The sequence below is a fragment of the Salmo salar genome, chromosome ssa16, assembly GCF_905237065.1.
Source record: "Salmo salar chromosome ssa16, Ssal_v3.1, whole genome shotgun sequence".
In the NCBI taxonomy this organism is placed as follows: domain Eukaryota; kingdom Metazoa; phylum Chordata; class Actinopteri; order Salmoniformes; family Salmonidae; genus Salmo; species Salmo salar.
In genome coordinates this window covers 39,969,954-39,997,771 of record NC_059457.1, presented here as the reverse complement: position 1 = coordinate 39,997,771, position 27,818 = coordinate 39,969,954, and the positions used below count along the sequence as shown (strand labels likewise).

Sequence of the window (27,818 nt, the reverse complement as noted above, 5' to 3'; positions counted from 1 at the left end):
GCTCCAGGGGCCACTGTGTTTTCCAAGCTGGATCTATGGAAAGCCTACCCCCTGGTGCGGATATGAGAGGGGGACAAGTGGAAGACCGCCTTCAACATGGCCAGCGGCCACTACGAGTATCTGGTCATGCATTTTGGCCTCACCAATGCCCCTGCTGTAAATGATGCTCTCCGTGACATGTTGAACCGGTTCATCTTCGTCTACATTGATGACATCCTCATTTTCTCCCGCTCCCCCCAAGAACATGTGCTCCATGTCCGACAGGTTCTTCAACGCCTTCTAGAGAATCAGCTGTTTATGAAGGCGGAGAAGTGCGAGTTCCATTGCTCCACCATCCCCTTTCTGGGTTACATCATCTCTGCTGGGAGTGTCCAGATGGATCCCGGGAAGGTGAGAGCGGTGATGGATTGGCCTCAGCTTATGTCCAGGGTGCAGCTGCAACGATTCCTGGGGTCTGCCAACTTCTATCGCCGCTTTATCTGGTGTTACAGCACCCTGACTTCCCCCCCTTTTTGCACTCACCTCTACCAAGGTTCCGTTCATGTGGTCCTCTGCCGCTGACTGGGCGTTCCGGGACCTCAAACACCGGTTCACCACTGCTCCTATCTTGGTTCATCCTGACCCTTTCAGTCAGTTTGTGGTGGAGGCCGATGCTTCGGATATTGGAGTGGGGGCTTTCCTGTCCCAATGTTCTGCCCTGGACCTTAAGCTGCATCCCTGTGCCTTCTTCTCCCACCACCTCAATGCCACGGAGAGGAACTACAATGTGGGGAATTGGGAGCTTCTCGTGGTGAAGATGGCATTGGAGGAATGGAAGGGGCGGAACATCCGTTCATTGTGTGGACCGACCATTAAAACCTGGAGTATCTCTGCACCGCCAAGCACCTCAACTCCAGGCAAGCGAGATGGGCCCTGCTGTTTACCCGGTTCAACTTTTCCCTCTCTTACCGGCCGGGGGCCAAGAACGTCAAGCCGGATGCCCTGTCTCGCCGCTATAGCCCCACGGTTACCACCCCGGAGCCGAGACCATCCTTCCCACTTCATGCCTGGTGACGGCACTCAGCTGGGGTATAGGGAAATGGGCCCGGGAGGCGCAGTGGTCCTAGCCGAACCCTGGGGGGGCCCAGATAACCGGATGTTTGTGCCTGACGCTGTCCGCTCTGCGGTCCTGGAGTGGGCCCATTCATCCAGGCTTGCCTGCCACCCGGGCTCCCGTTAGACCCTGGGCTTCGTGTGACAATGCTTTTGGTGGCCTACTATAGTTCCGGATGTCGCGGTGTTTGTCAGAACAAGACTCCTCGGCAAGCTCCGGCTGGTCTTCTGCAACCACTGCCTGTCCCTCACCGTCCCTGTTCCCACATATCCCTGGATTTCGTCAAGGGTCTCTCCCTGTCTGAGGGCAACACTGCCATCCCGATTGTGATCGCCCAGGTTTTCCAAAGCCGGCCACTTCATTCATCCCCTCAAACTACCCTTGGCCAAGGAGATGGCCCAGCTAATGGAGCAGCACATCTTCCTGATCCATGCACTGTCCGTGGACATGGTTTCTGACTATCCACTTGGGATTTGCCCCTCCGGGTGGAATCCCGCAAATTATCCCCCCGGTTTATCGGCCCATTTCCTATCTCTAAAATTATTAGCCCATCTGCTGTTTGTCTTCTGTTGCCCCGTACCCTTCGAATACACCCCACTTTTCATGTGTCCCGAGTTAAACCCATGTCTCAGTCCTTTGTCTCCTGTTTCCAGGCCCACCCCTCTCCCTCATCTCATCAACGGCTAACCGGCATACACGGTGAGGTGTCTCCTGAAGGTTCGACCTCGGGGCAGGGGTTTCCAGTACCTGGTTGACTGGGAGGGTTATGGCCCGGAGGAGAAGTGCTGGCTCCATGCCAGGGCCTCATCGTGGATTTTCAATGTCGACACCCCGGTCAACCAGTTATGCACCCAGGAAGGAAGCCAGGTGGCGCACCTGGGGGGGTACTGTCACACCCTGATCTGTTTCACCTGTCTTTGTGATTGTCTCCACCCCCATCCAGGTGTTAGCCATCTCCCCCATTATCCCCTGTGTATTTATACATGTGTTCTCTGTTTGTCCGTTGCCAGTTCATTTTGTTTCGTCACGCCTACCAGCGGTTTTCTCTCTGTTCCTGTCTCTCGATTGTTCCTGTTTTCCACTTTTTACCTTTTCTGCCTGCCCTGAGCCTGTCTGCCGTTCTGTACCTTTGCCCCACCTATCTGGATTATTGACCCCTGCCTGCCCTTGCACTGTTTTTGCCTGCCCCTGTTGGATTATTAAACTGTTGTTAATTCGACGTTGTCTGCATCTGGGTCTTACGTTGAAACGTGATACTAAATAAATAATAAAGCACACTGAGATAGCGCCTGAGAAGCTGGTTATATACTCAGAAAAGAGGTGATGACTGTTTGGAATATTTATATTCTATACAGGCTTACTACTTTTCACTCTGTCATTTAGGTTAGTATTGTTGAATAACTACAATGTTGTTGATCCATCCTCAGTTCTCTCTTATCACAGCCATTGAACTTTAACTGTTTTAAAGTCACCATTGGCCTCATGGTGAAATCCAATAGGTGCCCTTTGCGAGGCATTAGAAAACCTCCCTGGTATTTTTGGTTGGATCTGTGTTTGAAATTCACTGCTCGACTGAGGGACCTTACAATTATCTGTATGTGCGGGGTCATTCAAAATCATGTTAAACACTATTGCACACAGTGAGTCCATGTAAGTTATTATGTCACTTGTTATGCACATTTTTACTCCTTAACTCATATTTCATTCATTTGTAAACATTTCTTAAAACATAATTCCACTTTGACATTATTGGGTATTGTGTGTAGGTAAGTGCCCCAAAGTTGAAATTTAATCAATTTTAAATTCAGGCTGTAACACAACAAAACGTGGAAAAAGTCAAAGGGTGTGAATACTTTCTGAAGGCATTGTATGTTGACAACTGAGACAGTTGTACAGTTTGAGACAGGCCAGCGATAAACTCACCACAGTTCTTCTCATCAGCCTTGTTAGAGCAGTCAATGACACCATCACACTCAGGGTTCATTTTGCTGACACACTCCCCAGCCCTGCACTTGAAGTTCTCACTACAGTTCACAGCTGCCAAAAAAAACACAATGATTAGTTACAGTGCATTCGGAAAGTACTCAGACCCCTTCGCTTTTTCCATATTTTGTTACGTTACAGACTTATTCTAAAAATGTCATCAATCTACACACAATACCCCATTATGACAAAGCAAAAACTGTTTTTTTTAGATATTTTTGCACATTTATTAAAATAAAAAAACATACCTTATGTAAATAAGTATTCAGACCCTTTGCAATGAGACTCGAAATTGAGCTCAGGTGCATCCTGCTTCCATTGATCATCCTTGAGATGTTTCTACAACTTGATTGGAGTCCCTGTGGTAAATTCAAATGATTGGACATGATTTGGAAAGGCACACATCTGTCTATACAAGGTCCCGCAGTTGACAGTGCACGTCAGAGCAAAAACCAAGCCATAAGGTCGAAGGAATTGTTCGTAGTGTTCCAAGACAGTATTGTGTCGAGGCACAGATCTGGGGAAGGGTACCAAAACATTTCTGCAGCATTGATGGTCCCCAAGAACACAGTTGCCTCCATCATTCTTAAATGGAAGAAGTTTGGAACCACCAAGACTCTTCCTGGAGCTGGCCACCTGGTCAAACTGAGCAATCGGGGGAGAAGGGCCTTGGTCAGGAAGGTGACCAAGAACCCGATGGTCACTCTGACAGCGCTCCAGGGTTCCTCTGTAGACATGGGAGAATCTTCCAGAAGGACAACCATCTCTGCAGCACTCCACCAATCAGGCCTTCATGGTAGAGTGGCCAGACGGAAACCACTCCTCAGTAAAATGCTCATGTTTGAGTTTGCCAAAAGGCACCTAAAGGACTCTCAGACCATGAGAAACCAGATTTTCTGGTCTGATGAAACCGAAATTGAACTCCTTGGCCTGAATGCCAAGCGTCACATCTGGAGAAAATCTGGCACCATCTCTACGGTGAAGCATGGTGATGGCAGCATCATGCTGTGGGGATGTTTTTCAGCGGAAGGGACTGGGAGCCTAGTCAGGATCAAGGGAATGATGAACGGAGCAAAGTACAGAGAGATGCTTGATGAAAACTTGCTCCAGAGCGCTCAGGACCTCTGACTGGGGTGAAGGTTCACCTTCCAACAGGACAACCTCCCTAAGCACACAGCCAACACAACGCAGAATTGGCTTCGGGACAAGTCTCTGAATGTCCTTGAGTGGCCCAGCCAGAGCTCGGACTTGAACCCGTTCGAACATCTCTGGAGAGACCTGATAATAGCCGTGCAGCGACGCTCCCCATCCAACCTGACAAAGCTTGAAAGGATCTGCAGAGAAGAATGGGAGAAACTCCCCAAATACAGGTGTGCCAAGCTTGTAGCGTCATACCCAAGAAGACTCATGGCTGTAATCGCTGCCAAAGGTGCATCAACAAAATACTGTTTAAAGGGTCTGAATACTTATGTAAATTAGATATTTCAATTGTTGTTTTTGTTTTTTGTGTGTAAATTGGTGAGGGTGAACAGAACAATTTAATCAATTTTAGAATAAGTTCGTAACCTTACAAAATGTTTTAAAAGTCAAGGGGTCTGAACATTTTCAGAATTATCAAACATCAACTACCTAAAATGTCTCTATAACCTTGCTTCCAAAATTACCATGCAGGAGTGGGGCTGCTACCATTGTCTTGGAAATAGGACTGACTGTTGGTGTTGTAACTGGCACCATTGGTGGGGTGTGGGCAGGGTAGTGGACCATGCCAGGGTTGGTGTGGCTGAGGATCCAGTTGCGTAGCCTGGTGACACGGGAATAGACCCCTGGCCTGTTGATCTGAGCACAGCCCACGCCCCAGCTCACCACCCCAGCGAGGAAGAACCGCCCTGGGGCCTCCTCACACACCAATGGCCCTCCAGAGTCACCCTGATAGTGATTTAATATAAAATCAGGGAATTTAATAAGCATGTCAACATGCCATAAACCCAGCCCACTATTAGTAGGACAGCCCTAAGGGTCAATGTGTTATTTGAACTCTAAGTACACATTCCACACAACAATAATAGAAAAAAAGGACATGTATTTTGTATGTATTATAAACTGGGTGGGTCGAGCCCTGAATGCTAATTGGCTGAAAGCCGTGAGTATACGACGAGTATGTCCCCAAAAATGTTTTTCTGTTCTAATTACGTTGGTAACCAGTTTATAATAGCAATAAGGCATCTTGGGGGTTTGTGGTATTTGGCCAATATACCACGGCTAACGGCTGTGTCCAGGCACTCCACGTTGCGTCGTGCATAAGAACAGCCCTTAGCCGTTGTATATCTATATTGGCCTTATTACTTAAATAGAGCCACCCTGTAGGGGAACCAAAAATGTCAAAGACTGCAAGCAGATAGCATCAGGCTCATCGCTCTCTCTTTCTCACCTGACAGGAGTCGACCTTCCCTTGTAGGAAGCCAGCACACATCATGTTGTCGGTCACAGAGCCTCTGTAAACGGACGACTTGTTGCAGACCTTTGAATCAATGATATTAACCACTGCCTTCTGTAGAGATGGTGGCGTATCAACTACACAGCACAACAGAGAGCAGGGTCAGTGAGCACCACAATACAAAGGGTAACTTGCAAAGGTGTGACTTTAGTTATGCTGTGGTTGTAAAAACAAATTCAAAGTTAACTCACAGGAATGCTGGTTGAGAGCCCCCCAGCCTGACACCACACAGTTCCGGCCTGGGCTGAAGACATGGGAGGAGGAGGGCAGACAGACAGGCTGAATGTAGGGGCTGAAGGTGAGGGGAGTCTCTAGCTCCAGCATGGTCACATCGTTGTCAGTGGTCATAGGGTTGTAGTCTGGGGACACAAACACAGACTTGATGTTCACAGAGATGGCTTCTGACTCTTCTCCACTCACCAGGCTGGCTCCTACCAGGGCTGTCCATTCTTTTGGGTCATTGTCCCTGTAGGGAGTTGGAAAAGAGAGGTCAATTCACTCAACTTCAAACTGACACAATCACTCCTCACTTCTCAACGTTGATAGCCTATGTGTGGCAAGTCTATTGACAGGTGCAAGGGGTTGTCACTAGTTACCACAGCCACAAAGAAACCCCACGTATTTCTACGTCTCCTCTTAAAATGAGTTTTTGAACATAACCTTAACCCTAACCTTAACCACACTGCTAACTTTATGCCTTACCCTAACCTTAAATTAAGACTACATTTTTACGCTATATCCAATTTTGACTTTGTGGCTGTGCTATCTAGTGGAAACCGGTGCATGGTGTAGTAACCTACTTCTCGAAGCAGTGAGCAGCAGTGACAAGCCAATGGCTGTTGATGATGGAGGCTCCACAGTTGTGTCTGCCATGCAGCCTCAGACTGACCTGCCAGGGCAGCTCCCCAGGACGGGCATCCACTCCACCCACTATTCTACTGCCCATGGCCGGGCGTGTCCCACAGGCTGGGGACAACAGCAGTCAGTTAGTATATTGTGAAAATGGTATGTTTTAGTGTTTCTGTCTGTTCTGACTGTCTGTCTCTGTCTGTCAGTCATAGAGGTTAAAGAGCACTTACAGCAGTAAGCTTCATCAGAGCCGTCGGCACAGTCCGGGATGAAATCACACTCGGCGTTGACCTTGGTGACACACTCCCCATTGTCACAGGTAAAAGTGTTGTCAGGACAGCTGGCTGAGGAGAGACAGTATCATATGGTCAGACGGAAAACCCTGACCTGCGGCGCCTTGACTTTTCTAGAGCAATCAATATCAGAGTAGGATAGAAACACTCACCCATATCGTCTCCAATGTTATAGAATGACTTCCCACTGGCCCCTGGGGAGTGAACACAAAAATAAAAGACTGTATGAGGAAGAAAGCATGACATAATATGTAACTATACACTTAAATGATAGTTGTGAACTATGCATTATCTATACCCCCTCTTTTTCAACATCTCTTGATCTGTTTTGGTCAAAACCTTGTAACTACAATCAGGATATATGTTAGTCAGGGTGTTTGAGTGTGAGTGGGATTTTCTATCATACATAACTATCAGACAAAAAAAGATGACATAGTACCCAGTAAAACAATAGTGTTGATCTCTCCAAACTTAGGCACTTCTATGGACTTCCCATGAAACAGGGCGTTCAGTCCTACCCTCAAAAGGTCCTGAATAAAGTTATCAGAGTACTGCTGGACCTTGGACACGCTGAAGACCAGTCGATATGTGGCCATCACATTGCCATTGATGTTACTGGAATAAAGGGAAACATCTAATTAAAGTAAACAAATATAAAAGGTTCTAAAACACTTGTTTACTATACATTTCATATAAGTATGTGCGGTCCTCTGTAGCTCAGTTGGTAGAGCATAGCGCTTACAACTCCAGGATAGTAGGTTTGATTCCCGGCACCGCCCATACGTAAAATGTATGCATGCACGTAAGTTGCTTTCGATAAAAGCATCTGCTAAATGGCATATGTTATTATTCAGTGTAACATTCATTATCTTTGGACTTACCCATAGGTAACAATATTACAGTCGATATAGTGATGTGCTATTGACGAGGCAATGAAAATATTCTTGATCTGCAAGTGGATTGAAAGATTTGAACTATTTATTAATAAAATCATTCAAATGTGAACGTGTGACATGAAATCAGGCCCCAGGATCTCAGTGCAGTCAGCTCTTACCTTAGTCTTTAGAGTAGAAGTGAGCACTATAGAGAATGCAGAGCTTTCATCTTGCAGGTCAGGGCCATACTTGAGACCCTTCAATTCTACCGTCTCCATGAAGTAATGCTCCTCTTCCACCAAGTATGCTGTTGATGTCAGAGAGGATCAAACATCTGTATGCAATTGATTATTACTACTCAAATAGCCGATACATTATCTGTAATAAGCAATATGTAAGTCACATGACTCACCAACCAACAAGCCCACAAAGACGCCGATGAATAAGACTAGGATAAAAGCCAGGGTGATGTTCCTACAGCAGACAGAGTTGGGGGGAGTAGGAGCGGACTCCCCTGGGGGCCACTCATGATCCTTCTTTAACTCCATGTTGGCTTCAAAGCAACCTTACCTCATACAGAGCATTCCAGTATCTGCACATAGAATGGAATACTCAGTCAGTCAAAGATTGGGAAATGCATTGCAGGCTTTCCTTTTTTTGGCACACCTTGTAATAGTAGCTTGTACACCTTGAATTTAACCCTGTAATAGTAGCCTACTCCACGTAAAGCATATCAAACCCCATTTAACAGAAAGTTATAAAGAATAATGGCAAGATGGGTATGAAATTTAAGGGCAATTTATTTTATTTTTTATTTCACCTTTATTTAACAAGGTAGGCCAGTTGAGAACAAGTTCTCATTTACAACTGCAACCTGGCCAAGATAAAGCAAAGCAGTGCGACAAAAAACAACACAGAGATACACATAGGATAAACAAAAGTACAGTCAATAACACAATAGAAAAATCTATATACAGTGTGTGCAAATGGAGTAAGGAGGTAAGGCAATAAATAGGCCATAGTAGCGAAGTAATTCAAATTTAGCAAATTAACTCTGAAGTAATAGATGATGATGTGTAAGTAGAAATACTGGTGTGCAAAAGAGCAAAAAAGTAAATAAAAACAATATGGGGATGAGGTAGGTAGTTGAGTGGGCTATTTACAGATGGGCTATGTACAGCTGCTCGGTAAACTGCTCAGATAGCTGATGCTTAAAGTTAGTGAGGGATATAAATCTCCAACTTCAGCGATTTTTGCAATTCGTTCCAGTCATTGGCAGCAGAGAACTGAAAGGAAAGGCGGCCAAAGGAGGTGTTGGCTTTGGGGATGACCAGTGAGATATACCGGCTGGAGCGCATGCTACATGTGGGTGTTGTTATGGTGACCAGTGAGCTGAGATAAGGCAGAGCTTTAGCTAGCAAAGATTTAGGGTAATGGAATATACTGTAGGTCTACTGGTCGAACTTCTTTATCCCGCAATGAGATATCTATTTTTGACCAGATAATTTTTACATTGCATAACTCTGTTAAGGTCATCATAATGATGGGTGCGGCTCTCATGGGGAGAAAAGGCTGGTCTCCCATCCAATGTTATTCCATTAGTGGAAATACACCACCATGGAGCAATGGAACTAAATATTCCATTTAACAAGGCCATTGAAAGTTTTAAACCAGGTTTCCATCCATCCTTTGTATGGGAGTAAAGTGCACAGTAAGATAAAACAAGTGTAATGACAGGCCTGATGGCAACAGAAAATGTTTCGGTAAACTTTACAAAATGTCCACAAAACCAAATACGCTAGACAAGCTGGAATCTTTTTGTGTCGGTAAAATGAATTATGTTAGAAATTTCGCTGGAACCCTTTTATGCACAAATATTGATATAATAACCATCATATCGAAGCAAACTTGTAGTTAAACGCTGGCTGGCTGGTTGACCAGGCTGTGCGATGAGATGTTGTGTGGTCCTCCCACTACGACTCGGGAAAGCATGCAGTTTTTTAGGCTACAAATGAAATAAATGATGAACTCCACTGGGTGGTGGAAGTGCAAATTGATGAGCTTGATGGGCCTTTCCAATAAATATAGAGGGTCTTATTCTGGTGACACGCTTTTCGATGTTTGGCTACCATTTGACAAATAAAAATAATCTCTCTTTTGTTCATAATAAGCCCTCAAAATCTCATCATGTAGGCTATGCGTGCACTCTAGCCAACAGCGCGCAGATAGTACTGTAATGACCTGACTAGATCATAAAGGAACAATTGTCCAGACTGAGGCTTGAGTTTACGAATTGACGGTTTATTAACCCAACTTTGCACAGGCTACTGTTTGGCCGTAGCCCACGCCAAATACATGAAAGATACCCCACAACCCAACCGTGACCTCTTGTGAAGCCCAGACGTAAGAGAGAGAACAATGGCTAAACATGGTCTAAACTTCCAACGCTCCATCCCCCTGCCCAACCCCCCTCCACGCCAGTCCGCCAACCGCCAGGAAGCCCAGCGTCAGAACAATCCAGGCATTCCCGTGATTGGCAGATAGCAGGTTGATTGGCATGTCGGACCCCGCGAACACTGGTAAGTACAACACAACCCACTAATAGCCTAACACATAACATACAGCTGTCTGTGCGGGTCGCTACAGTACTTTTGTGTGCGAAAACTATCAGTTGAGTTGAAAATGCGATGGAAACCCATGTAACTTTTTTATTTATTTTATTCGGTACATGGGAATTTAACCGCAAAGGTATTTTTATGTGCACTACATCATCACGCACAGATGTATCTGCAACAAACCCATTTGATGGAAGCACATCTCTCGCTTGAAAATGCTCATATTGTTTTCTTGCGTATGTTAGCATAGTCTCATGAAAATCTGTTGCAAATTGGATGGAAACCTAGCTACTAACCACGTTTACATCCACAGTTTTTATGCGAGTAAAGTAATACCTTATTCAAAAAAATCAAGACAGCTGTGATGGAAACAGGAAGTTAGGGTATAATTTTATAAATGCCAACAGATCATTTGTTAGTTCGACATGGTGGGATCTTTTTGTGTTGGTAAAATTAATAATGCGACAAATGGCGGTGGAAAATTCTTTATGCGCAAATATTGATATAATAACCATAAAATCTAAGTAAACTTCACGCGATGATATGGTGTGTGGCCCTCCCACTATGACTCTGGAAACCATGCATTTTATTAGGCTACAGATTTAATGAATTATGATGAATTTCCCAGGGTGGTGAAAACTGCAAGGTGATTTTGATGCCCCTTTCCAATAAATATCGAGGGTCTTATTCTGGTGACATGGTCAATGCTTGACTGCCATTTGACAAATACAAATATTCTCGCTGTTATCCATAATCTCATCATGTCTAGCCTACTACCTGCACTGTATCTGCAGGCCTGCACACGCCAATACCAGAGTAAGCACATTTGATATTAAACTCAACAGTTTTTGTGACAAAACTTTCGGTAAAGTTTAAAATGCGATAGAAACACATTGAACTTTAGGTTTTTATTGGGTACATGAAAATGTTAAGAAAAAGTAAATGTTGTGTGCGGTAAATCACCACGCACTGATTTTTATCCTCAACAGTACATTTGGTGGAAACACCAATGGTGGGAAAATTCATAGGATATTTTCTTACTGCGGATTTTAGAATAATCGCATGAAAATCTGTCAGCAATTGGATGAAATGGATGAAAACCTAGCTACTAATGCAAAGAAAGCAAGCAATTTACTATAAGTAAACATGCACAATCAATATCACTAGACATTAGATATTACTAGATATTAATAAAAGTGGAGGTGAAATAAAACTATACATATTTAGTAGGCTATACTTAGGTGTTTATGATTGTTATCTAAGTTTCTTATTTGATGTCTTCAATTTGGCCGATTTCGAAACGTACGCTCATCCGTCAAAAGCGCATCGGACTAATGGATCGCCCTAAGGAATGGATAGGCCAAATAAAAAGTATGATAAATAGGAGTAGACTGTTGTTTGAAGTCCATGTAAGAAAAACAAATGCTATGAGTCTACACGCCACCAGCGGCATTGTGAGATGAGCAGCCTAAACTAGAAACACTAAGCACCACCTTTACGCATAAAGATATGTCGAGCAATTCGACACGACAGGTGCTAGCACTCATTAGTAACTACTTACAGTAAAAATGAAACGATTTATAGTATGCCAACTCACCTGTCCCGTCTCCAATGTCCGACACTGACGATCACAGTATCCTTTTCAGAGGATGAGTCGGGACAGACAAAAGATCCATGGAGACTAAATACGTCGGAAACAGGTCCAGTATTTGTTCAACCTGCCAGTGGGCGTGAAGGCGCTAGAATCACCTTGTGCTCATGTACTTCCCTTCACAAATCCTCTGAGTCCCCCCTCCCACCAACCCTGATCCCACCTAGAGCCTTAAAAAAAGGGTTTGGCTACATCCCGGTTTACATAGGCTTCATTGTACAAATGATGTGACCTAACAGTATTATAAGGTGTGTAAAAATCTACAGGTAAATCAAAACAAAGGGTACTCCCTAGTATTCATAATGGAATTACTTGAAATGTTGTGACATTTATTTTAAGCTAAAAAAAGGTGAATTTCATAGGAGTTGAATGTCAAATCAAAAAACGTTTTGATTGAATATACACTATATATACAAAAGTATATCTTCGAATTATTGGATTCGGCTATTTCAGCCACCCCTGTTGATGACAGGTGTATAAAATCGAGCACACAGCCATGCAATCTCCATAGACAAACATTGGCGGTAGAATGGCCTTACTGAAGAGCTCAGTGACTTCAACTTGGCAACGTCATAGGATGCCACCTTTCCAACAAGTCAATTCATAAAATGTCTGCCCTGCTAGAGCTTCCCCGTTCAACTGTAAGTGCTGTTATTGTAAAGTGGAAACGTCTAGGAGCAACAACGGCTCAGCCACAAAGTGGTAGGCCACACAAGCTCACAGACCGCCAAGTGCAGAAGCACATAATGCGTAAAAATCGTCTGTTTTCGGTTGCAACACTCACTACCGAGTTTCAAACTGCCTTTGGAAGCAACATCAGCACAATAACTGTTTGTTGGGAGCTTCATGAAATCGGTTTCCATGGCCGAGCATCCGCACACAAGTCTAAGATCACCATGCGCAATGCCAAGTGTCGGCTGGAGTGGTGTAAAGCTCGCCGCCATTGGACTCTGGAACAGTGGAGTGGTGAATCACGCTTCACCATCTGGCAGTCGATGGATGAATTTGGATTTGGCGGGGGCCAGGAGAACGCTACCTCTCCAAATGTTTAGTGCCAACTGTAAAGTTTGGTGGAGGAGGGATAATGGTCTGGGGCTCTTTTTTATGGTTTGGGCAAGGCCCGTTGTTCCAGTGAAGGGAAATAAGCTACAGCATACAATGACATTCTAGACGGTTCTCTGCTTCCAACTTTGTGGCAACAGTTTGGGAAAGGCCTTTTCCTGTTTCAGCATGACAATGCCTTGTGCACAAAGCGAGGTCCACACAGAAATGATTTGTCAAGATCGGTGTGGAAGAACTTGACTGGCCTGCACAGAGCCCTGACCTCAACCCCCTCGAACACCTTTGGGATGAATTGGAAAGCCGACTGTGAGCTAGGCCTAATCGCACAACATCAGTGACCAACCTCACTAATGCTCTTGTGGCTGAATGGAAGCAAGTCTTCGCAGCAATGTTCCAACACCTAGTGGAAAGCCTTCCCAGAAGAGTGGAGGCTGTTATAGCAGCCATGGGGGGAAGAACTCAATATTAATGCCCATGATTTTGGAATGAGATGTTCGACGAGCAGGTGTTCACATACTTTCTGTCATGTAGTGTATATATATTTGTGGTCATGTAGGTTATTATACTGAACAACAATATAAACGCAACACGTAACAGTTTCAAAGAATTTACTGAGTTACAGTTCATAGAAGAAATCCATCAATTGAAATACATTCATTAGGCCCTAATCTATGGATTTCTCATGACTGGTCAGGGGTTGCAGCCATGGGTGGACCTGGGAGAGCATAGGCCCACGCACTTGGGAGCCATGTCCAGCCAATCAGAATGAGTTTTTCCCCACAAAAGGGCTTTATTACAGTCAGAAATACCAACACTTTACATGTTGCGTTTATATGTTTTGTTCAGTATACATCATTATCTTATCTCCTGACATAGTAAAAACACTTCGAGATGGAGGGGAGAGTCCTGGAATTCTTTTAACTTTTGGCTCGATGCCTTGGGCTCACTGCTCTTGGCAGATCTTTACTTATCTTACAAGGACTGCAGTCTCTCTAGCCAACTTCGCTTATCAGTTCTAGTTACATGGTGCATTTAGACCACATCCACTGTGCCACTCACGCAGTACACTATTTAGGATGAAAATAAAGTGGCATTACATTTTGATCTATCTACAGATAAATAATTGCCAGTAGCTGGTTAAAATGTAAATGCTTTCAAGAGTCAACAGTGTTTCCCCAATATTCATTTTGCAGCCATGCACCGCTTAAGACCCCAGGAAGACCCGAGCCGCCCACAAGCGTCTCTTTGTTTGTGCCCACAAGCTTGAGTAGCCCCCTACACCAGCTAAGAATTACAGCCTGCTGATCACAATCAACAAGCCTCCCTTCCTGGAGGATGAAAAGAGCCGTTCAGCCCCTCTACCTTAGCTATAAATGTGACACTATAGCCAGCCAGCTACCAACCCTCCACAATGTTCTTTTTACAGTGGCTGTGGTTCCGTATTTTCTGGAACCCAGATTTTTTTTACTAAAGATCTCTACATATGTGCAGGATCATCTGCGCTCTTCCCCCTCCAAGTTTCAGCTGCTGCTCAGTGTTCACTCACTCTGTGACACCGCTGCTGCTTGTACATGAAGAACTACACTACGTGTGAAAAGTTTTAGAACACCTACTCATTCAAGGGTTTTTCTTTATTTTTACTATTTTCTACATTGTAGAATAATAGTGAAGACATCAAAACTATGAAATAATATATGGAATCATGTAGTAACCAAAAAAGTGTTAAACTGTCACGTCCTGACCAGTAAAGGGGTCTTTTGTCATTGTAGTATGGTCAGGGCGTGGCAGGGGGTGTTTGTTTTGTGTGTTTTGGGGTTTTTGGTCTAGGGGATTTTGGTTTTAGTTTTCATTTTCTATGTTCCGTTTTCCAGGTTTGGCCGAGTGTGGTTTCCAATAAGAGGCAGGTGTCTTTCGTTGTCTCTGATTGGAAGCCATACTTAGGCAGCCTGTTTTCCTTTGGGTTTTGTGGGTGGTTGTTTTTCGTATAGTCCTTGTGTCCTTACGGAACTGTTGTTTGGCGTTGGTTTTATGTTTAAGTGTTCACTCGTAATAAAAAAGAAGATGAGAACGATACCCGCTGCGCCTTGGTCTGTCCTTTACGACGCCCCTGACAGAACCACCCACCTAAAGAAGACCAAGCAGCGGGATAAGGAGCAGGAGAAGCGTGGAGACAAATGGACTTGGGAGGCGGAACGGCGATTCTGGGAGGAGAAGTTAAGGGAGCTACCGGAGCCTGAGAGGCAGCCCCAAAAAATTATTTGGGGGGGGGGGCACACGGGGAGTTGGGCAGAGTCAGGGTGGAGTCCTGAGCCAACTCCCCGTGCTTACCGTGGGGAGCGGGTGACGAGGAGAGCACCGAGCTACGCAGAAATGCGTACGGTGTCGCCCATACGCACGCACAGTCCGGTGCGGTCAGTACGGGCTCCGCAGCATTGCCGGGCGAGAGTTGGCCGGCAGCCAGGGAGAAGTGCGCCGGCGCAGCGCATCTGGCCACCAGTGCGTCTCCTCAGTCCAGCTTACCCTGTGCCTGCTCTACGCACGGCAGCCCTCACTCTCCAGCACAGCCCAGTTCGCCCTGTGCCAGCGCTCCGCCTGTGCCGGGCTACAGTGACCACTCAGCCTGGACGGGGTGTGCCAGCCCTGAGTTCCAGACCGGTGCGCCTCCACGGCCCAGTGTGCCCCGTGCCTGCTCTGCACACCCAGTCTCCTGTAAGTCTCCCCAGTCCGGGGAGACCGGTCCCAGCTCCACGCACTCCAGCGACGCTCCTCAGCCCGGAGCCTCCAGCGATGCTCCTCAGCCTGGGGCCTCCAGCGACGCCCCTCAGCCCGGGGCCTCCAGCGACGCCCCCCCAGCCCGGGGCCTCCAGCGACGCCCTCCAGCGACGCCCCTCAGCCCGGGGCCTCCAGCGACGCCTCTCAGCCCGGGGCCTCCAGCGATGCCGTGCAGCCCAGAGTCTTCTGAAAGGGAGCTACGCCCAGAGCCAGAGCCACCTCCGTAGTGGGAGGATTAGGAAGGGGGGTGTAGCACAGGGACCGTCGTTGACGGTGGCCACCCTCCCTTCCCTCCCTTTAGGTTTGGGGTTGTTTTGTGGGGTTTTTTGTTTTGAGGTGCAGTTGGGGTCTGCACCTTTGGGGGGGTACTGTCACATCCTGACCAGTAAAGGGGTCTTTTGTCATTGTAGTATGGTCAGGGCGTGGCAGGGGGTGTTTGTTTTGTGTGTTTTGGGGGTTTTGGTCTAGGGGATTTTGGTTCTAGTTTTCATTTTCTTTGTTCCGTTTTCCAGGTTTGGTCGAGTGTGGTTTCCAATAAGAGGCAGGTGTCTTTCGTTGTCTCTGATTGGAAGCCATACTTAGGCAGCCTGTTTTCCTTTGGGTTTTGTGGGTGGTTGTTTTTCGTATAGTCCTTGTGTCCTTACGGAACTGTTGTTTGGCGTTGGTTTTTTGTTGAATAGTTCACTTGTAATAAAAAAGAAGATGAGCACGATACCCGCTGCGCCTTGGTCTGTCCTTTACGACGCCTCTGACATAAACAAATCAAAATATATTTTATATTTGAGATTCTTCAAATAGCCACCATTTGCCTTGATGACAGCTTTGCTCACTCGTTAAAGATTTTTTCTTTAACGAGTCGGACGCAAAGGATTTACTTCAGACACCCAACAAGGCCCTCATCCCCATTATTCCCAGGAAAAAGAGACAGATACAGTGCCTTGCGAAAGTATTCGGCCCCCTTGAACTTTTCGACCTTTTGCCACATTTCAGGCTTCAAACATAAAGATATAAAACTGTAATTTTTTGTGAAGAATCAACAACAAGTGGGACACAATCATGAAGTGGAACGAAATTTATTGGATATTTCAAACTTTTTTAACAAATAAAAAACTGAAAAAATTGGGCGTGCAAAATTATTCAGCCCCCTTAAGTTAATACTTTGTAGCGCCACCTTTTGTTGCGATTACAGCTGTAAGTCGCTTGGGGTATGTCTCTATCAGTTTTGCACATCGAGAGACTGACATTTTTGCCCATTCCTCCTTGCAAAACAGCTCGAGCTCAGTGAGGTTGGATGGAGAGCGTTTGTGAACAGCAGTTTTCAGTTCTTTCCACAGATTCTCGATTGGATTCAGGTCTGGACTTTGACTTGGCCATTCTAACACCTGGATATGTTTATTTGTGAACCATTCCATTGTAGATTTTGCTTTATGTTTTGGATCATTGTCTTGTTGGAAGACAAATCTCCGTCCCAGTCTCAGGTCTTTTGCAGACTCCATCAGGTTTTCTTCCAGAATGGTCCTGTATTTGGCTCCATCCATCTTCCCATCAATTTTAACCATCTTCCCTGCCCCTGCTGAAGAAAAGCAGGCCCAAACCATGATGCTGCCACCACCATGTTTGACAGTGGGGATTGTGTGTTCAGGGTGATGAGCTGTGTTGCTTTTACGCCAAACATAATGTTTTGCATTGTTGCCAAAAGGTTCGATTTTGGTTTCATCTGACCAGAGCACCTTCTTCCACATGTTTGGTGTGTCTCCCAGGTGGCTAGTGGAAAACTTTAAACGACACTTTTTATGGATGTCTTTAAGAAATGGCTTTCTTCTTGCCACTCTTCCATAAAGGCCAGATTTGTGCAGTATACGACTGATTGTTGTCCTATGGACAGAGTCTCCCACCTCAGCTGTAGATCTCTGCAGTTCATCCAGAGTGATCATGGGCCTCTTGGCTGCATCTCTGATCAGTCTTCTCCTTGTATGAGCTGAAAGTTTAGAGGGACGGCCGGGTCTTCGTAGATTTGCAGTGGTCTGATACTCCTTCCATTTCAATATTATCGCTTGCACAGTGCTCCTTGGGATGTTTAAAGCTTGGGAAATCTTTTTGTATCCAAATCCGGCTTTAAACTTCTCCACAACAGTATCTCGGACCTGCCTGGTGTGTTCCTTGTTCTTCATGATGCTCTCTGCGCTTTAAACGGACCTCTGAGACTATCACAGAGCAGGTGCATTTATACGGAGACTTGATTACACACAGGTGGATTCTATTTATCATCATTAGTCATTTAGGTCAACATTGGATCATTCAGAGATCCTCACTGAACTTCTGGAGAGAGTTTGCTGCACTGAAAGTAAAGGGGCTGAATAATTTTGCACGGCCAATTTTTCCGTTTTTTATTTGTTAAAAAAGTTTGAAATATCCAATAAATTTCGTTCCACTTCATAATTGTGTCCCACTTGTTGTTGATTCTTCACAAAAAATTACAGTTTTATATCTTTATGTTTGAAGCCTTAAATGTGGCAAAAGGTCGAAAAGTTCAAGGGGGCCGAATACTTTCGCAAGGCACTGTATCGGGGACGTAGGTCTGGGTGCCTTGTAAGGATCCGATGGCGAGTGGGTAATCTGCCTTTACCATCGGTCCTATTAGCCAACATGCAATCATTGGATAATAAAATAGACAAATTACGAGCACGTATATCCTACCAACGGGACATTAAAAACTGTAATATTTTATGTTTCACCGAGTCATGGCTGAATGACGACATGAATAACATACAGCTCGCGGGTTTTACGCTTTTTCGGCAGGATAGAACAGCTGCCTCCGGTAAGACAAGGGGTGGCGGTCTGTGTATATTTGTAAACAACAGCTGGTGCACGAAATCTAAGGAAGTCTCGAGGTTTTGCTCGCCTGAGGTAGAGTATCTCATGATAAGCAGTGGACCAAACTATTTACCTAGAGAGTTTATCTATTTTCATCTATTTCATCTTCGTAGCTGTCTATTTACCACCACAAACCGATGCTAGCACTAGGACCGCACTCAATGAACTGTATACGGCTGTAAGCAAACAGGAAAAGGCTCATCCAGAGGTGCCGCTCCTAGTGGCTGGGGACTTTAATGCAGGGAAACTTAAATCAGTTTTACCTAATTTCTACCAGAATGTTAAATGTGCAACCAGAGGGAAAAAACTCTAGACCACCTTTACTCCACACACAGAGATGCGTACAAAGCTTTCCCTCGCCCTCCATTTGGTGGCAAATCTGACCATAATTATATCCTCCTGATTCCTGCTTACAAGAAAAAACTAAAGCAGGAAGCACAAGTGACTCGGTCAATAAAAAAGTGGTCAGATGAAGCAGATGCTAAGCTACAGGACTGTTTTGCTAGCACAGACTAGAATATGTTTTGGGATTCTTCCGATGGCATTGAGGAGTACAGCACATCAGTCACTGGCTTCATCAATAAGTGCATCGATGACGTCGTCCCCACAGTGACTGTACGTACATATCCCAACCAGAAGCCATGGATTACAGGCAACATCTGCACTGAGCTAAAGGGTAGAGCTGCCGCTTTCAAGGAGCGGGACTCTAACCCGGAAGCTTATAAGAAATCCCGCTATGCCCTCTGACAAACCAGGCAAAGCATCAATACAGGACTAAGAATGAATCGTACTACACCAGCTCCGATGCTCGTCGCATGTGGCAGGGCTTGAAAACTATTACAGACTACAAAGGGAAGCACAGCCGCAAGCTGCCCAGTGACACAAGCCTAGGGACAAGCTAAATTACTTTAATGCTCGCTTCGAGGACTGTAACACTGAAACATGCATGAGAGCATCAGCTGTTCCAGACAACTGTGTGATCACGCTCTCCATAGCCGATGTGAGTAAGGCCGCTGGGCCAGATGGATTACCAGGACGTGTACTCCGAGCATGCGCTGACCAACTGGCAAGTGTCTTCACTGACATTTTTCACCAGGCCCTGACTGAGTCTGTAATACCAACATGTTTCAAGCAGACCACCATAGTCCCTGTGCCCAAGAAAACTAAGGTAACCTGCCTAAATGACTACTGACCCGTAGCACTCACGTCTGTAGCCATGAAGTATTTTGAAAGGCTGGTCATAGCTCACATCAACACATTATCCTAGAAACCCTAGACCCACTCCAATTTGCATACCGCCCCAACTGATCCACAGATGATGCAATCTCTATTGCACTCCACACTGCCCTTTCACACCTGGAAAAAATTAACACCAATGTGAGAATGCTATTCATTGACTACCGCTCAGCGTTCAACACCATAGTGCCCTCAAAGCTCATCACTAAGCTCAAGACCCTGGGACTAAACACCTCCTTCTGCAACTGGATCCTGGACTTCCTGACGGGCCGTCCCCAGGTGGTAAGGGTAGGTAACAACACATCTGCCACGCTGATCCTCAACACGGGGGCCCCTCAGGGGTGCTTGCTCAGTCCCCGTCTGTACTCCCTGTTCACTCATGACTGCATGGCCTGGCACGACTCCAACACTATCATTAAGTTTTCCGATGACACAACAGTGGTAGGCCTGATCACCGACAACGATGAGACAGCCTATAGGGAGGAGGTCAGAGACCTGGTGGTGTGGTGCCAGGACAACGACATCTCTCTCAGCGTGATCAAGACAAAGGAGATGATTGTGGACTACAGGAAAAAGAGGACCGAGCACGCCCCCATTCTCATCGACGGGGCTGAAGTGGAGCAGGTTGAGAGCTCCTTGGTGTCCACATCAACAACAAAGTATCATGATCCAAACACACCAAGACAGTCGTGAAGAGGGCACGACAAAGCCTATTCCCTCTCAGGAGACAATTTGGCATGGGTCCTCAGATCCTCAAAAGGTTCTACAGCTGCACCATCGAGAGCATCTTGACTGGTTGCATCACTACCTGGTATGGCAACTGCTTGGCCTCCGACCGCAAGGCACTACAGAGGGTAGTGTGTACGGCCCAGTACATTACTGGGGTCAAGCTCCCTGCCATCCAGGACCTCTATATCAGGCGGTGTCAGATGAAGGCCCTAAAAATTGTCAACGACTGCAGCCACCCTAGTCATAGACTGTTCTCTCTGCTAGGTCCAAAAGACTTCTTAACAGCTTCTACCCCCAAGCCATAAGACTCCTGAACAGCTAATCAATTGGCTACCCAGACTATTTGCATTGCCCCCCCGCACATTGACTCTGTACCGGTAGCCCCTATATATAGCCTCGTTATTGTTATTTTACTGCTGCTCTTTAATTATTTGTTACTTTAATTTTTTACTTATCTATTGTTTATGTAACACTTATTTTTCGTAAAACTGCATTGTTGGTTAAGGGCTTGTAAGTAAGCATTTCACTGTTGTATCCGGCGCATGTAACAACAACAATTTGATTTGATATAGTTACAATAGAAGTGCCCATCCAAAAAGGCTCAAGGTCATTGGCCACAGATAAAATTACGGCAAATCACATTGTATGTACAGTAGCTTTGATTGGACTGACATGTCAACATCATATTTTCAAAATTTTAGCGAGCAGTCATCATCATGAATCAAGTCGACAATCATTTTTAATCCTTGTCACATGAAGAGAAATAATGAAGAGAAATTACAGATAAAATGTATTTGTGCTCATCGGCCATTGGACATAAACATTTCACAACAAGTTGGAAATCACAAATTCAACAATGAGTGGTTTGGAAGGAATTAGTTACAGTGGCTAACTGCAAGCATTGCAAAGCAATCACGAGCGTGCTATTCAGTAGAGTGGCTGTATGGTCCCAAATCTGGGATTAAGGGGCTCTTTTCCAAGTTTAAAATGATAAACATTCAACATTGGTCATGGTGTCAATGAAGCATGAGTGGTGCCGCACTCAAAACAACTGTTAACTCGGAACTGCGAAAACTTGACTTCAGTGAGTTCAAGATAACTGGGAAGTCGGGAATAAATGAGCTATGACTGGGAAAATAAGTTTTGAACGGTCATCCAACTCCGAATTGTAAATCCGGCCTCTTTCTAGAGCTACAACCTGAAGACCAATGATGTCATCATGATTCAACCTTGTTTTTTTTCAAGTTCCCAGTTGTTTTGAAAGTACCATAAATCCAGAGAATGCCAGACTTTGATGACAAAATTTGCCCACGAAGGACCGTCACGCCACCTTCCTGTTCAAGTGAGCACAGCATAACAAGGTGAGTCCAAAAATGTATTGTATGCTGCTACATAAATGATGTAATATGCCAGGGAGATATGTATGATGTAGCTAGGAAAGTAATACTAATGTGTAGTAAGATGTTAGTTGCCCATGTGCCTCACCCTAATAATTTGGTCTATTTACCCCTCTTAATTTTGCCTACTGTTCTGACTTAGTGGTGCACAGGTAGCCTATAACCTGTTTTAGAGAAATGCAATCATTGAATATTGTAAAAGCTTTCATTGTCTGCTAATTATGTAAAATTATGTAAAAGATTTCATTGTCTGCTTTATTTATCCTACGGTTCTGACTTGGTGTAATGGGAGAACACTGAACACCGTTACCGACTAGCAGCGCTGTAGATACTAATACTTTACAACGGAACGATTTGACTAGTGCAGTGTTACCTAGCAAGCTACTTAGTTGTCTTTGTCATAGCTTGATAATTGTTAGCTAGCCAGCCATCGAGGTTAGCTAGCCAGCTATTTCCGTCCCCCGCGACGCCATTTTTCCTAACCCAGCCAACTATTACCGACGAGCAGCATTGTTGAAACTAAATACACTACAAGGAACGTCTTGATTAGTGTTATGTTAGCTAGCTAGCTACAAAGTTGCTTTGTATCATGACAAGGTGTAGTACTGAAACTACCGAGGTTACCTAGCCAGCTACACGTTCAAAGTCAACAACGCAGCCACTGCTAGCTAGCCTACTCCACCAGCAAGCAGTACTGTATCATTTTAGTCAATAACATTTTTGCCTCTCGCTCTCATCCAACACTTCTCACTCTCCCCCTACTCGGATGGTATTGCGCCGTCCCAACCTTCGCTCTCTCTCTCCCGCTACTCTCTCCTCTTCCATCCTATCATCTCTTCCCTCTGCTCAAACCTTCTCCAACCTAACTCCTGATTCTGCCTCCTCAACCCTCCTCTCCTCCCTCTCTGCATCCTTTGATTTCCTCTGTCCCCTATCCTCCAGGCCGGCTCGGTCCTCCCCTCCTGCTCCGTGGCTCGACGACTCACTGCGAGCTCACAGAACAGGGCTCCGGGCAACCGAGCGGAAATGGAGGAAAACTCGCCTCCCTGCGGACCTGGCATCCTTTCACTCCCTCCTCTCTACATTTTCCTCTTCTGTCTCTGCTGCTAAAGCCACTTTCTACCACTCTAAACTCCAAGCATCTGCCTCTAACCCTAGGAAGCTCTTTGCTACCTTCTCCTACCTCCTGAATCCTCCTCCCCCTCCCCCCCCCTCCTCCCTCTCTGCGGATGACTTTGTCAACCATTTTGGAAAGAAGGTTGACGACATCCGATCCTCGTTTGCTAAGTCAAACGACACTGCTGGTCCTGCTCACACTGCCCTACCCTGTGCTTTGACCTCTTTCTCCCCTCTCTCTCCAGATGAAATCTCGCGTCTTGTGACGGCCGGCCGCCCAACAACCTGCCCACTTGACCCTATCCCCTCCTCTCTTCTCCAGACCATTTCCGGAGACCTTCTCCCCTACCTCACCTCGCTCATCAACTCATCCTTGACCGCTGGCTACGTCCCTTCCGTCTTCAAGAGAGCGAGAGTTGCACCCCTTCTGAAAAAACCTACACTCGATCCCTCCGATGTCAACAACTACAGACCAGTATCCCTTCTTTCCTTTCTCTCCAAAACTCTTGAACGCGCCGTCCTTGGCCAGCTCTCTTGCTATCTCTCTCAGAATGACCTTCTTGATCCTAATCAGTCAGGTTTCAAGACTGGGCATTCAACTGAGACTGCTCTTCTCTGTGTCACGGAGGCTCTCCGCACTGCTAAAGCTAACTCTCTCTCCTCTGCTCTCATCCTTCTAGACCTATCTGCTGCCTTTGATACCGTGAACCATCAGATCCTCCTCTCCACCCTCTCCGAGCTGGGCATCTCCGGCACCGCGCACGCTTGGATTGCGTCCTACCTGACAGGTCGCTCCTACCAGGTGGCGTGGCGAGAATCTGTCTCCGCACCACGTGCTCTCACCACTGGTGTCCCCCAGGGCTCTGTTCTTGGCCCACTCCTATTCTCGCTATACACCAAGTCACTTGGCTCTGTCATATCCTCACATGGTCTCTCATATCATTGCTATGCAGATGACACACAATTAATCTTCTCCTTTCCCCCTTCTGACAACCAGGTGGCGAATCGCATCTCTGCATGTCTGGCAGACATATCAGTGTGGATGACGGATCACCACCTCAAGCTGAACCTCGGCAAGACGGAGCTGCTCTTCCTCCCGGGGAAGGACTGCCCGTTCCATGATCTCGCCATCACGGTTGACAACTCCATTGTGTCCTCCTCCCAGAGTGCTAAGAGCCTTGGCGTGACCCTGGACAACACCCTGTCGTTCTCCACCAACATCAAGGCGGTGACCCGATCCTGTAGGTTCATGCTCTACAACATTCGCAGAGTACGACCCTGCCTCACACAGGAAGCGGCGCAGGTCCTAATCCAGGCACTTGTCATCTCCCGTCTGGATTATTGCAACTCGCTGTTGGCTGGGCTCCCTGCCTGTGCCATTAAACCCCTACAACTCATCCAGAACGCCGCAGCCCGTCTGGTGTTCAACCTTCCCAAGTTCTCTCACGTCACCCCGCTCCTCCGCTCTCTCCACTGGCTTCCAGTCGAAGCTCGCATCTGCTACAAGACCATGGTGCTTGCCTACGGAGCTGTGAGGGGAACGGCACCTCCGTACCTTCAGGCTCTGATCAGGCCCTACACCCAAACGAGGGCACTCCGTTCATCCACCTCTGGCCTGCTCGCCTCCCTACCTCTGAGGAAGCACAGTTCCCGCTCAGCCCAGTCAAAACTGTTCGCTGCTCTGGCACCCCAATGGTGGAACAAGCTCCCTCACGACGCCAGGACAGCGGAGTCAATCACCACCTTCCGGAGACACCTGAAACCCCACCTCTTCAAGGAATACCTGGGATAGGATAAAGTAATCCTTCTAACCCCCCCCTTAAAAGATTTAGATGCACTATTGTAAAGTGGTTGTTCCACTGGATATTATAAGGTGAATGCACCAATTTGTAAGTCGCTCTGGATAAGAGCGTCTGCTAAACGACTAAAATGTAAATGTAAAAAAAATGTAAGAATGGCCCATGTTCTGAATTCTGTCGCTGTACATTTCAAAAGTCCTTAACAAATAGTTATATTGACTACGCCCATCCTAGCTCGCTCATTAATGTCTTAATATAAATTACGGATGGCCTCTTACCTGCTTGTCGTCCCCTTATGCTATAGTTTTTACATCTCAATTGTCTTTAGAAACCACATTTGTTTAAGCAAGTCAGCCATATCAGCTATGTTTGCTTAAAATGCAGTAAATGAGGCTGAATTAACTATTTCGCTGCCAGGCAAGGCTCCGCTGATAGCCAGGTGTAGCAGTGGTAAGATGTTGGGACTGCTGTTGGGACAGCTTTATGTAGGCCCTAACAGTTTGTGTGCAACTTTTGTCATGAGGGTGAAAACTCTGTTTTCTGAGCCTCTGCCTTCTTTTGAATACACAAATGTGGTTGAAATAAAAAATACTGCCATTTAGTCCTTCAAAGTGTACTAAAGTAGTACTACTTAAGTAGTACTTTAAAGTATTTTTACTAAAGTACTTTACACCACTGGGGTTAGGGGAGGGTTTGGCCAGGGTAGGCCGTCATTGTAAAATAAGAATTTGTTCTTAAGTAAGGAGTATTGGTGTCTCTGAGGGGTCTTTGGCCTGGTTTGCTAACTACCTCTCTCAAAGAGTGCAGTGTATAAAGTCAGAAAATCTGCTGTCTCGGCCACTGCCTGTCACCAAGGGAGTACACCAAGGCTCGATCCTAGGCCCCACACTCTTCTCAATTTACATCAACAACAGAGCTCAGGCAGTAGGAAGCTCTCTCATCCATTTATATGTAGATGATACAGACTTATACTCAGCTGGCCCCTCCCAGGATTTTGTGTACAACAAAGCTTTCTTTGTGTCCAACAAGCTTTCTCTACCCTTAACCTTGTTCTGAACACCTCCAAAACAAAGGTCATGTGGTTTGGTAAGAAGAATGCCCCTCTCCCCACAGGTGTGATTACTACCTCTGAGGGTTTAGAGCTTGAGGTAGTCCCCCTCATACAAGTACTTGGGAGTATGACTAGAAGATACACTGTCCTTCTCTCAGCCCATATCAAAGCTGCAGGCTAAAGACTTGGTTTCCTCTATCGTAATCGCTCCTCTCACCCCAGCTGCCAAACTAACCCTGATTCAGATGACCATCCTACCCATGCTAGATTACGGAGACGTAATTTAAAGATCGGCAGGTAAGGGTGGTCTTGAGCGGTTAAATGTTCTTTACCATTCTGCCATCAGATTTGCCACCAATGCTCCTTATAGGATAGGACACATCACTGTACTCTATACTCCTCTGTAAACTGGTCAACTCTGTATACCCGTCGCAAGACCCACTGGTTGATGCTTATTTATAAAACCCTCTTAGGCCTCACTCCCCCCTATCTGAGATATCTACTACAGCCCTCACCATCCACATACAACACCCATTCTGCCAGTCACATTCTGTTAAAGGTCCCCAAAGCACACACATCCCTGGGTCGCTCCTCTTTTCAGTTCGCTGCAGCTAGCGACTGGAACGAGCTGCAACAAACACTCAAACTGGACAGTTTTATCTCAATCTCATCATTCAAAGACTCAAATATGGACACTCTTACTGACAGTTGTGGCTGCTTTGTGTGATGTATTGATGTCTCTACCTTCTTGCCTTTTGTGCTGTTGTCTGTGCCTAATAATGTTTGTACCATGTTTTGTGCTGCTACCATGTTGTGTTGCTACCATGTTGTTGTTATGTGGTGTTGCTACCATGCTGTGTTGTCATGTGTTGCTGCCTTGCTATGTTGTTGTCTTAGGTCTGTAGTGTTGTTTTGTCTCTCTTGTCATGATGGACCCTCTCTTTCTAAAATGATCTGCCGAAATTGTTGCAACCCCTATTACTAGCCTGTTCAACCTCTCTTTCGTATCGTCTGAGATCCCCAAAGATCGGAAAGCTGCCACGGTCACCCCCCTCTTCAAAGGGAAGACACTCTAGACCCAATCTGTTATAGACATATATCCATCCTGCCCTGCCTTTCAAAAATCTTCGAAAGCCAAGTTAACAAACAGATCGCCGACCATTTCAAATCTCACCCTACCTTCTCCACTATGCAATCTGATTTCCGATCTGGTCATGGGTGCACTTCAGCCACGCTCAAGGTCCTAAACGATATCATAACCGCCATCGATAAAAGACAGTACTATGCAGCCGTCTTCATCGACCTGGCCAAGGCTTTCGATTATGTCAATCACCGCATTCTTATCTGCAGATTCATTAGCCTTGGTTTATCAAATGACTGTTTCGCCTGGTTCACCAACTTCTTCTCAGATAGAGTTCAGTGTGTCAAATCGGAGGGCCTGTTGTCCGGACTTCTGGCAGTCTCTATGGGGGTGCCACAGGGTTCAGTTCTCGGGCCGACTCTTTTCTCTGTATATATCAATGATGTCGCTCTTGCTGCTGGTGATTCTCTGATCCACCTCTATGCAGACGACACCATTCTGTATACATCTGGCCCTTCTTTGGACACTGTGTTAACAAACCTCCAAATGAGCTTGAATGCCATACAACACTCCTTTCGTGGCCACCAACTGCTTTTAAATGCTAGTAAAACTAAATGCATGCTCTTCAACCGATTGCTGCCCGCACCCGCCCGCCCGCCTGACTAGCATCACTACTCTGGATGGTTCTGACTTAGAATATGTGGACAACTACAAATACCTAAGTGTCTGGTTAGACTGTAAACTCTCCTTCCAGATTCACATTAAGCATCTCCAATCCAAAATTAAATCTAGAATCGGCTTCCTATTTTGCAACAAAGCCTCCTTCACTCATGCTGCCAAACATACCC

General features: G+C 45.9%; 1 protein-coding gene across 3 annotated transcripts in view; it reads right to left on the bottom strand.

Moving 5' to 3' along the window:
• tmprss9 (transmembrane serine protease 9) overlaps window positions 1-11,954 on the bottom strand; it is a 29,196-nt gene extending 17,242 nt beyond the window's left edge. For 2 of the 3 annotated variants that reach the window (XM_014148708.2, XM_014148709.2), the window contains exons 1-12: window positions 11,800-11,954; window positions 8,000-8,179; window positions 7,767-7,894; window positions 7,594-7,661; window positions 7,152-7,327; window positions 6,865-6,906; window positions 6,650-6,763; window positions 6,371-6,536; window positions 5,762-6,036; window positions 5,505-5,647; window positions 4,741-5,002; window positions 3,017-3,130 (exon numbers count right to left, since the gene is read on the bottom strand). In XM_014148708.2, coding sequence (XP_014004183.1) covers window positions 3,017-3,130; window positions 4,741-5,002; window positions 5,505-5,647; window positions 5,762-6,036; window positions 6,371-6,536; window positions 6,650-6,763; window positions 6,865-6,906; window positions 7,152-7,327; window positions 7,594-7,661; window positions 7,767-7,894; window positions 8,000-8,135 — 1,624 coding nt within the window. In that variant the 5' untranslated portion in view covers window positions 8,136-8,179; window positions 11,800-11,954. The remainder of the gene's footprint in view (window positions 1-3,016; window positions 3,131-4,740; window positions 5,003-5,504; window positions 5,648-5,761; window positions 6,037-6,370; window positions 6,537-6,649; window positions 6,764-6,864; window positions 6,907-7,151; window positions 7,328-7,593; window positions 7,662-7,766; window positions 7,895-7,999; window positions 8,180-11,799) is intronic. The other variant, XM_014148710.2, reaches the window with a different exon arrangement.
• Window positions 11,955-27,818: the final 15,864 nt, after the last annotated feature.